This window comes from Musca domestica, unplaced genomic scaffold, assembly GCF_030504385.1.
Source record: "Musca domestica strain aabys unplaced genomic scaffold, Musca_domestica.polishedcontigs.V.1.1 48, whole genome shotgun sequence".
NCBI lineage: Eukaryota > Metazoa > Arthropoda > Insecta > Diptera > Muscidae > Musca > Musca domestica.
This window is the reverse complement of record NW_026712340.1, coordinates 7,577,069-7,589,595: the sequence shown is the minus strand read 5'-3', so window position 1 is coordinate 7,589,595 and position 12,527 is coordinate 7,577,069. Positions and strand designations below refer to the sequence as shown.

Below are 12,527 nucleotides of genomic sequence, written 5' to 3'. Positions count from 1 at the left end.
ATGTGTTTTTTTTAAACTTATCCTTTTTGCCAACAGAGCATTCTGGATTAGTGAATTGTATGAAGACAAACTTTAGGTACAGACAACTGCTACATTAAACCTAGGTATTTGCCAACAATACTAAATAAAATTATGACTTGTTAATTTCTCCAAGAAGTTCCTTTGAAAATAATAAATTTATTGTCGTATTTCTGACTAGCATCCCACTATGCAACAACGTGGTATTCTTTCTTATAGTTGGGTATGTATTATTATTACATTTTTTTAGTTTTCATTTGTAACCCTCTGCTGTATTCGTAATCCATTAATGAATTATCAAAACGAAATAAAGTAAATAGATCTCGGCCCAAGTTGAATGTAATGTGCCAAATATAATACGATGTGTATACACACACATACACAATTGTACGTAAAGGATATACTACCGTTACAAACACAAGGGCAACAACAATAACAATGGAAACATTGAAACATTGGCAACAATTACAGAAATACGACACGACCGAAAAAGATATTCATCACCATCATCAGCTGCTGTTCCAACTGCTTCTGCTGTTGTTGTTATTATTGTCTCGCTGTAGGTTGCCACTGACTAAACGACTGTCAAACAAGATTGCAGGATGGTTGGCTTGCATAGCTCATGAATACAATGAAAGAGGGCAAGGAGAGCTGTGAAGTATTGAAACTAACTCTGGCAAAGTTAAATGGATATAAAATAAGGGAAGGCACACTCACACTGCAGTGGCAGCAACAACAACAAGGGCAACGAACATTTTCAGTTGGTATATTTCTCAACAAAACGAAGAAAAAAAGAAAACGTTGTTAGTCATATCATTGTATTTAATAATAGCCGAACACATTCAATGGCACACACACCATTGTATTTTCTAAGAGCAACGATGGAAACAACAACAAATGTAACAGGAGTCAACTAACTGTGTGCTCACAACGCATTGGGGTTGTAATGAGATTCGTTGTGCTTTGCCTTCATAGAGAGTATGAGGAAAAGAGAGAGATTGTGGCGTTCATGAGTAGTCGAATTTGTGCAATAAAGAGAGAGATAGATAGAGTTTTCTTAATTCTAATAGGAAAGAGCCCGGTTTCAAAAGAGTTCTTGTTTACAAATGGCGCTGGGAGTAAAAAGGAGAACTGTATGTGTGAAAGAGATCCAAAGCTGTTGGCTTTAGTAAAGAGGAAAATTGGCTACGCCTTTTTGTTTGCTGTTGTTGTTGCTACTGCGTGTGAGTGTTTGAGGTGAGCATGATGATGATATGATGTTGTTTCTTTTTCTGGTTTCACTTGCATCTCCATTTAACAATATTTCAGATTGTATCTGCCATTGGAACGGTGATGAGTTAATTTTAAAATTGAGCGCATCGCTGACACGTCTCTGTTGTGTTTTTTGTGTTCTTTCTTGGCTCCTTCAAAGCAATTTGTTTTATTTTTTGTGTGGTGTATGAAAGTATATTTCGCCGCGTATAGCATCGTAGTAGACGAGGTTGTTTATGTGTCTGTGCATCTGGGAATCAACCACAGCCTGGTCCTGTACATAACGGCTGTTCATGATACTCGCCTCGTTTATTGTTGCGAGAAGATACCGCGAACCGTGGTTGTTGGATCACTGAGTGTGTGTTTGTGTTGATGCTGTTTTTTTGTTTTTGGTGGAAGAATATCTGTGTGGTGTTATTATAACGCAAAGGCAACGACGTATCGTATCTTCCGTTCGGTTCATTGTGGCATTTCATATTTAAAACGGTAGTGCGAGCAAGTAGTGGTGGTTGTTGTTATTCTTCCCATATCAATGTGCATGAGTGTGTGTGTACGTAGCTATGTATGTGTCCGTGTTTTGTTGGGAATGATACTCGCTCAATATGGAATAAGCTGCTATACATAACAACATTACAATACGCTACCTACAAAAATAACCGGCAGCTGAATTAGTGACAGTAGCAGTAGCCCCGCTTCAGCGTTTCAACATTTATCCATTGGAGGTTCAGTGAAGAGTTCGTCGGAGAAGTTAAATTGGCGACGGCGTATACCAAATAAAAATAAGAAAAAAGTGAATTTATAATAAAAGAAATATTGTGTTTGTTTTTTACTTGTGGGCTGACTACTTGATTGGATGATATACATACATACCTACCCCCATCTCCCCTACACCAACATTCGAACACGAAGTTCCCGAATATAGATTTCAAAATATCCGTTTCGCCTGGTGTTGTTCATTGGTAGTTAGCCACTTGAAGCTAGTTTGTGATTATATACGGTGCAATAAAGAAATCACAGCATATTTATTTACGTTTGCGGACCAAAATTGCTAGGAACTCCCGATGGTATTAATGCCAACACTAACCAAAGAAGTAGCTACTTGGTAATAGTGAAAAATAAAAGATATAATGAGTGCAAAACCCAATATGGTATTCCCATGAAATAAATCAATCCACAGTAATGATCAGTGAAAACCAGTTCGAAACAAATGGACAAAGCTCAAGCCAATAAGTCCATAAACGCGAGTGCTTTCAATAAAAGAGAGAAAATAAATAAGGAAGTTCAAACAAGTTCAAAAAAGGAAAAAACAAATTAACTTATTTTTTGTTAAATTTATTCAAACGAAAAACGTACCTCCATTTGTGTGCTCCACCCGATTACACAAACGCCACCAAAATTATTCACATCATCGCTGCAAGTATAGTATGCAAAGTTGTTCACAGTGGATTCAACGAATAAAATGGCCGTTGGACCGACGGAGGGTAAACAACCTCAACCTCCTCAAGAAAATTTCTCACCAGCACCCGCCACCGTACCCATTGTTGCTGCTGCCCATCAAATCATAGCACCCAGTCCCATTTTGGCCATACCGACGCTTGCCTTTTCAGCCGCCCAAGTGGAGATTGTCTGCAAAACACTGGAAGATTCCGGCGATATAGAACGTTTAGCCAGATTTCTCTGGAGTTTGCCGGTTGCGCTGCCCAATATGCACGAAATATTGAATTGTGAAGCGGTATTGAGGGCACGGGCCGTGGTGGCATATCATGTTGGAAATTTCAGGTAAGTGCAATTGGAAATGGAGGAATTTTAAATTCGAAATCAAGAAATTTTTTTATTTATTTTTTTTTTTTAATTAGAAATATTTTGAATAGGTGGCTTTGTTTATTGATAGCATTGAACTTTTATATACATCATTGTTTTGTTTCTGCATTTTTTTAATTCAAACAGTAGCTGCAAACATGCTACAATTTCTTACTCGGTCAAATTCGTATAGTTAAAATAGTAAAGAGAACACCATATTTGTATGTGCTTTCTTTATTTTGACAGTAAATGTTACTGAGTTTTCTGGAACGCAACTCATGTTCTTATATCATCCGTTAGAAATGGGAATTATTTTATGGTCAGCAATCGAAACCTTCTTTCGTTTCCATCTCGAAAGAAAACGAACCTAATTCAAATATCACTTTTTTAAAGCTGTATCCATAATTAAAAAAAATTGTTCACCCTTCAAAATTATTCTCTTTCGACAATTCAAAATAATACAATAGTCGTAATCATCTATCTTGAGCATTTTGTGTAATTTGTAAAAATAGACTTTCACTTTAATAGAACACCGAAAGCTATGAGTTTAGACACACCCAATTTAACCCGACTTCAAGGCTTTCATTTTTTAGTTTTCATTTTTGATTTCCTTAATTAGTTTAAATTGGGCATTAATTTGTCTAAATCGATTCCAATCACAAATAGCGTGTTGATTTTTTTAAAAATCACCAACTAGGAAACATTTTACCGATTTTCCGTGAACAATATTGTTAGTTGGCTAAAACGCCTTATTTATCTAAGCCTGTTCTCGGTTATATCAGTTTCACAACTTAAACAATTTTGATACCCTACAACACATACGATCTCTAAAAAAACATTAGTATTTGACAAAGCTGATTTCCTATTGGTCCTTAGAGAACTGATGGTCCAATATACAACAAATATGGTGTTCTCTTTACTATTTTAACTATATGGGGTAGGTTTAGCCATGCAAAATTTCGTGTAGATCGGACGATAATTGCGACCTGAATTAATATTAATATCCCAACAGATACACTGAAAGAAAAAGCTTCATACCTTAAATGAAATTATACGTTCCGTCAACGAAATTTGTTATTGATTTTGAACCAACGTAGAGGTTTATTGAATAAATGAAAAAAGTTGCATTGAGTTTCATTAATGTAAAAATTAACGAAATTGTTCATTAATGTAATGAAAATTCTTCATTGATTCAGTGAAATTTGTCGTTGTGCATTTGTTTGTAACAGGTAGGAATACGCGAGATAAAACCTACTTTTTGGATGTTCTTTATAAAATCACGTTCTGAGTCGGTTTATGCATGTTAGCAAGTCTGACAGTCTGCCTATGTATTTTTATGAACAAAATGCAGGTCGTTTTTATTGTCCAATTGAGATGAAATTTTCCATGTATCATTTGTTTGGTCTAGAACGAACTCCATAACGTAATGTTTCATCCATTTCATGCAACTGCTTCATTAAATTGGAGCACAAATTTAAATATAACAATTATCACAAATTTCCCTCAAATTGTAAATACTTTGGTGGCGTCTTTGTTTGTATAAGGTAGCGCTATTATGTATAATTTCTATATTCACATTTTTTACTGAAGGTACGTAACATTAATGAAATCCGTTTCATATATTCAATGAAACCAAAAATCATTGAATCTAAAAGCAACATAAGTTTTCATTGCATGAACAAAAAACATATTATATTAATGTAGCTTTTCATTGCATCAATGAAAAAAAAATAACGAAATCGGTTCATTGATACATCGAAGCATTTTTCTTTCAGTGTAGTGCTGTAAGGCGACAAATATTACAAAATGTACCTTTCAATATCGTGAGTCAAAAAATCTTATTCTTCAAAAAATATGATAAAAAATATTGCAAAATATTATAGAAAAGCGTTCACATATTAATTTGCATTTTTTATGCGATTTTTTAATGTTTAATTCTTTCCTGCCAAAAGGAATTGGTGTGAATTGTCACCATTTTGTTATATATGCGATACCTTGGATATTAGCATCAATGTAACAGTCAGAAGTGACTTTTTCGGGTATTTGTGATTTCACCGTTAAATGGAAATTTTCGGATTATGGTCTTTTTCAGCCGCTAAATAGTATTTGATGACTATCCAAATTCGTGGGCTTCTGCAAGCCCTAAACTCTCCGCACAGAGTCCACTCTCCGATTTGTAGATTAGTTTTTAGAGCATCTAATAGGCTTCTGTTATAATCTTAACCCCACCTCCGTGGAAAATTTCGTGACGATCGGGACATAATTGTGACCTTTAGAGTGTTTACATGTTGAAGTGGACAGACGGTCAGACGGACGGTCGGACATACATGGGCGAGATATTAAGATCCATATATAGTTCCCTATGTCTTGGTCTTGGACCAATATTTCGATGTGTTAGGGTAAGTGTACCAGTAGTCGGCACTTTTAGGATTTTGGCGTTTTTAATCGCTCACCATTCTGAGTGGAACATTTCAATTATTACAAAGTTAATTTATTCAGATTCGAAATGTTGTATAGTTTTTGCAATAATAAATAAAGTTTTAATAACTTTTTATTAAATTTCATAAATTTGTAGTTTTATTAAAACAATGCTTTTTGCCAGTAGTCGGCACCACTTGCCAATTGTCGGTATGGTATTTTCCAACAGCCGGCACACCATTTTTTTGTAAGAATAATTAATAATAATAATAAATTAATTCATTAAAATATAATATTTTTTTTTAGTTAAACTGATTCGGAGTCTTTATTGTACTTTTCTTAAGAATATGACTTGTTGAGGACCTTCACAGACAAAAATTTAATTTTTATTAGAATAACTCATCTTTTCTTAGCGAAATTGTGCACAAAGATAGCTGGCAATATATTTGAAGTAAACAAAATACATTTAGTTATAATAGTTTCATTTATTTGGGCCTAAAAATAAAAAGTGCCGACTACTGGGACATGCCGAACTTAGGCACACTTACCCTATATAATTTTTGGTCCAATCAAACTTATAATAGCCCCAACACATGGTGTTGTAGGCTATAAATATTAAAGAAACTTCGTGTATTTTATAGTTTTTCTTATATTTCGTGAAATACTGAAATAAATTCTAGGGTGTACATATTAGGCGCTAATTTAGTTACCGTGTAACGAATTTTAGTTTTAACTATTTTACAATTAATGACAGTAAAATAGTTGTCCTAAAATTGAAAAAGAAAATTTTGGATAAAACTTTTTTTATTGCGTTTTCTACAATTTATCGATTAGGAATTACAGTATGTTTTTGTAAAAAAGTTACTTTCACTCGAATCGTTCGTATTCAAACGTATCCTTTTTAATATGTGTTTTTATAAAAAGTTGTAAAAACTCTGGTCCATTTCCAAAAGGCTTTGATATGTCAGGGTTTCCAAAACCGTTATTTTGTTAATTTTTAATATAATTTCATTAGGTGTTGTGCTGATTGTGACAACCCCAATAAACTCAAATTTTGTCACAAAGTTGTAAGATAAAATTGAAAAATTTTGAGAAATCATTTGAATAATATGGTCCTGCAAGATCCGCTAACAAAAATTTGATATGTAAAAATAGTTCATATATAAATTCTCCGTCATACAAATACAATTTTGGTGAGATTCTGTAACAAACAGCCAATTTATGTTTAAACCGATGGGTCTTCTCTTATCGTTTTTTTTTTCGTTTTTTTCTGACATTTTCGTTTGTATATTTCGTTACAAAAACCAAAAATACAAGGGAAAAAAGCTTTATTGTGTTTGTTACTCACAAAAAGAACGTGCACTACAAAAACCCAATATATATATATATATATATATATATATATATATATATATATATATATATATATATATATCGCAAAAATTCAAAACGAAAGGTAAAATACTGTTACAAAAACGGGCTGTTATAAACAAACCGAATTATTGCATGTTTTAAAATTCCATTCTACAGAATTCCATCTTTCCCATTTACGTTTTGTTTCCTGCTTTAATTTTTTTTTAATTTTAATTTAAATCATATTCATTGAATGAAAATATGTGAAAACCACAATAATAATAGTTGCCTTTCATTAAAAAAATAAATTTAGCTACATAATAATTTATGTCAGTGACTTTTCCAAAGTCCCACGAAGTTATATGCAATACAATACTGGAGCATCAATTATTGCAAATTTAAATTTAAATAGAAAAAAGTGAATTTCTACTGTTTAAAAAAATATTTTTTGGGGAAACCCCCTAAACCCGCCTGAATGTTATTTTGGTCACAAGATCGAAGAGTAATTACAAGAGAATTTGGACGAGACAATGACTTATTGATCTTCCGATTTGCTAAAACTTCCGTTTTGCTAAAATTGAAAATATCAGCCCCTATTTTGAAAAGAAGAGATCTTCTTTAAAACATTGTTCAGTATGTTTATCCGAATTATTTCATGGTAAAACGTATACCACCCAATTTCAGTAATTTTAAAAAGGCGTCTTCTAGTTTAACGTTTTCGCTAAAAAGGAATTTAGCAAAGATGAATGCTTTAGTAAGCAGCGAATTGAAATAGCCTAACTAAAATTCATTTTTTTGTATACTGTAAAATCTTGATGCGTATTAGATTTTGGTTTTTGAAAATCTTAACCGAATTATCGAATATTGACTTCCCCTTACATATCAGCAACCGCAGTTATTATATATTAGGATGTTTTCATGCTTTTTATTTATAGTCACAAATTCCACAAAATCTATATTCAAACCATACATACATACATATTACCCAAAATTGACATTAATTGGAAGTTAATTTGCTTCAATTCAACTCAGATACCCCACATCACTACTAAATGTTCTTAATTATTTTTTAATCACTTTAAATTTAAACTGAAAACAATATATAAAGAAGTAGAACAAGCAGCGACATATTCACTTCATCCCAATAAAGCCGCCGGATTGTAATATGATCTTTAAATTTAAAAAATTGAACTCTTTAATGAATCTTTCCTGGTTTTTTGTGTGTGTTTCGATTGGGACATATTTAAATAAAGAATGGAGGGGGAAAGTGGATTTTTTTTTTGCTTATGAGAAGACAATAGGGAACAAAATCGTCGCGGCACTAAAGGAAGACGCTAAACAAATTAATGAAATGATAATGCAAAAAACAAAAAAGCTATCACAAAAAAGCACATGATGATAATAATGAGTATGAGCGTAAAATAAACGACAACGACTAAACTAAATTAATAAACAATGTGATTAATTTATAAATTAACATCATGGCATGGCATACCGCAGGCACACAAATAACAATGGTTTTCTTGGCAATTGCGGAATTGTTTTTCAGCAATTAGAAATATAACACCGAGAATTGAAAGGCTGATCTCTTTTTATGGAAATCATAAGGTTGTTGTTATTTTTTGAGACCAGCAGCCACAAAATCGGGCTGAGGTACGGAAAGGCTTCCGTTAACTTGCTTTCTGCAAAAAAGCAAAAACTAAAAAAATAATATCATATCAAATTACAGGAAAGGAATTTATGCATCAACTTCGACCAAAATACTTCTTTGGGTTTAATAAAAATGTAGTTTTTATAAAAAAAAGCAGTAAACAAAAAAAAAAAATTCTTTATTAATTCAAATGGGGTTTTATATTACCCATATTAAAAAAATCAAAACCTACATGAATATGATTGTTTATATTTGGCCAAATAAAAAATTTGTATTTCTTGGAATTGATTATATTTTGTAAATTTATTAGAAAACTTCTTGACTTGTTTCTCAAGTGCTAATCAAAAATATGTCAGAAACAGAATGATGCATGAAATTGTGATTGATTTTTATTAACTACCCCCGCAAATAAGGGATGTCTTTCTTTCGTTGTATTTCACTTTATTTATTTTATTATCCTTGGTCACAAATATAATTGACGGGTGTATTTGTGACTTTTATAAGAAACGTCTGGTACTATTGAATTTGCATTATCAACGACTATTTGAAAAAATTGTATATCCTGCAGAGAAGATATTTAAGGAGACATTAGAAGTAGTTAGTGTGTATGTATTTAAAACGAATAGTCGCATAGGAAAAAAAACTGCAACAAAGTCAAACGCCATTATTTTTTCCTTTTTTTTAATTTAATTGAATGAGACCAAAAAATGTCGAAAATAGCATCAAATTTTAGAATATGTTTATATTTGTTCGAATTGGTCACCATTGGCATGAATTATGGCCTTCAAGCGGCCAATGAAACCGTCACACGCTGCTCGAATGTTGCTCTGCGGTATTTTGGCCCATTCCCGGCGAAGCGCTTGCTTGAGGTGATCGACATTTCGGTATTTTTTAGTGCCAACCTTGCTTTCCAAAATACTCCAGACACAATAGTCTAACGGATTGGTATCCGGAGATTTGGGTGGCCATTGTGCGCTAGAAATGAAACGAGGAACTTCATTTTGTAACCATTCTTGGGTGGCGCGTGCTGAGTGCGATGGTGCTGAGTCCTGTTGGAGTGTCCAAGGTCTGCGGTAAAAATGTTTGCGTGCCCAAGGTTTTAATAAACCATCCAGAATATTTTCGCTATCATATTCGGCATTTATTCTGATGCCACGGTCGATTAATACGAGCGGAGAGCGACCATCGGCTGTTATGGTGGCCCACACCATCACCATGACCCGTGCTTGAGTTCTGGTGACCAACCGAAGGTGCACATTTTCAGCTGACCTCTTTGGCAATTAAACACGTTCATTTTGTTTGTTTACAAACTGCTGGGCAACGAATGTTTTCTCATCGGAGAAAACCAAATTCGGCAGTTCACCACTTTCGGCCAAACGAAGCAACTCTTTAGTTCTTTTGAGTCTATGTTCTTTCTGTTGCGCTCACTGCGACGCGGGTTTCGATCAAGTAGCTTCTTTACTTTTCGAACCATTTCTGCTGATGTTGTTGTTTTCTTCCGTCCACTTGTCTGATGCCGGGCTACGTTATCAATATCACTGTAACGAGCGATGGTATGAGACACAAAAGATTTATTCACAGTTAAATGCTGGAGTGCTCTAACGATAGCCAGTTGTGGTTTTTTTTAAATTCATTTCAAAAATTAGTAAAGAAAGTCTTAAAGTCGGGCGGGGCCGACTTTATGAAACCCTACACCACTTTGCTAATTTAGTAGAGCTCCGCATAAAAATTTAAAGTTTTTATGGGAGAATTCAATCATACACGCTATGATTATAATTATAATTTAAAGTTCAAAGGACTAAATATGCCGAAGCATTTGTATCTTTTAAATTCGGACTTGTATTGCCCATTTGGTGCACAATTAATTTGAAATCGGAAAACAATATATATGGGAGCTATATCCAAATCGGAACCGACCTCGATAAAATGTGGCAAAGATATTTTTGAGCTGTATTTGATATATTTCCGTGAATATCGTGGGTACGCAATCGTTGGAGTGTATATTACGGCTGTGGGTAACAAATATAACAAATCGGATGAACAGTATATATGGGAGCTAAAGCTATATCTGAACCGATCTTCACCAAATTTGACATACTAGCTTCTAGACTAAATAGTCCTAAGTGCCAAATTCCATCCCATTTGGACAAATATTAGACGTTTGGTGCACAATCAAAGGTAAATCGGACGAAGTTATATATGGGAGATATATCCAAATCTGAACCGATCTCGATAAAATTTGGCACATGTATTTCTGGGCTGTATTTGATATATTTCCCCAAATATTGTTGTAACAGAGTGCATATTACGGCTGCGAAGGACAAAAATAACAAATCGAATGAACAATATATATGGGAGGTATAGCTATATCTTAACCGATTTCGATAAAATTTGGCATACTTATTTTCAGGCCTAATTTGGTTGTATGTGCAAAATGTGATACTATTCGGGCGGATATTACACGTTTGGTGCACAATAAAAGGCAAATCGGACGAAGATATATATGGGAGCTATATCTAAATTTTTATCGATTATCTCCAATTTCAGTAGGGTTTGTCCTTGGGCCAAACAAATGATTTGTGCAAAATTTCATCTGGATAGAACAATAATTGCGAACTATACTTTGTTTACAAAAATACATGGACAGACGGACGGACATGCATAAATCGACTGAGAATGTGATTCTATGCCGATCATCAAAAGAAACTATGGGTCTATCTCGTTTCCTTTTACCTGTTACAAACAAATGCACAAAGACATAATACCCTGACCACCTTGTGGTGTAGGGTATAAACAAGTAAGCGAAGGCTATGGTCGTGCGGGGCCGACCATGTGATACCCTAGAACACTTTATGTTTACATTACATCAAAAAAATGAAATCTATTAAAAATTCTGTTAAAATCTTAAAAATACCGAATGTAGCCGTTATATTAGGGTCTATACGACGACGTGGACCTGCATAGGCAACTTTTGTCATAAGCCATTACAATATTCATAAGCATAAACATAGGAACTTCCAGTACCAAATATTGGGAGTGATCTCTATATTTATTTCTTATATCTATAGCGAACTCCAAACACTATCTTACTTACTAGACTAAACTTGCTAAAGTGTCGAATATCGGAAGATATCCTAACTTTGAGACAATTCCGTTGAAAAATGTGGGTAATAGGATCAAAAAAAAAAAAAAGAAAACCGAAAGGTATCATTTGGTCAGGTTTTAGCAACAACTTGGACCTATATGAAAAGTTCTTTGCAAGTGTGTTTTCTGCACACTGGGAACACAAAATACCAATTTACAGAATTTCCAATTTAATTCAGGCCTTTTTCGTGTTTATGCATAAATATAATATTCAACTTGGTCTTAGGCAGAAAGTATCCGAAGAGAAAATACTCTATACCCAATTTTATTATAAGCCTCAGAAAATAGCTGTATATTTATTATTTTCAAGAGAATTTAATTCCACACTTATATATTTAAAGTGAAAATTATATGTTGACCTTTTTGAATGTTTCCTTTGTACGTTTATAGTTGAGTAAAAATCTTTCATAATACCTAATTGTATATGAGTATAAATAAATAAAGAATAAATATTCTGGATTAAATTCTATTATGAGGCAGTACAATAAAAAACATAATCAGTTTTTGTGCAAATTCCACCTTCTTCCACACTTTTGGAGATTTTCGGATTAAGATTCCTCGGAGTTTCTGCATTTTAGGTATAAAGTGTCTACAGCAGTATTGCAGATAAAAATACGAGTAATACTTTCGCAGAAAACCTAAAGCGAGTAAACAAAGGGTTATTTTTGGTTTTATAAGAATATAATTAAGTATTTCCTTCAAACGGGAAGTCAAGTCAAAATATCCCAAATAATTGTTTGTTATAAAATTCGACTGTAGGTCCTGGAAGACATCAAGAGTGTAAATTTTACCTAAAGGTCAGGAATTCATATATATTAAAAACATTTTTTAGGGTTAAAGCCGTACTTTTTGTGGCTTTGTTCAAAAATATGTAACATATCATAGTGGCATC

At 33.4% G+C, this 12,527-nt stretch overlaps 1 protein-coding gene across 1 annotated transcript in view; it reads left to right on the top strand.

Moving 5' to 3' along the window:
- Nucleotides 1-1,340: 1,340 nt before the first annotated feature.
- The window catches only part of LOC101894338 (protein Optix), a 44,787-nt gene continuing 33,600 nt past the window's right edge, over nt 1,341-12,527 (top strand). Inside the window, exon 1 of the mRNA XM_005185917.4 lies at nt 1,341-3,048. Coding sequence (XP_005185974.1) covers nt 2,729-3,048 — 320 coding nt within the window. The 5' untranslated portion in view covers nt 1,341-2,728. The remainder of the gene's footprint in view (nt 3,049-12,527) is intronic.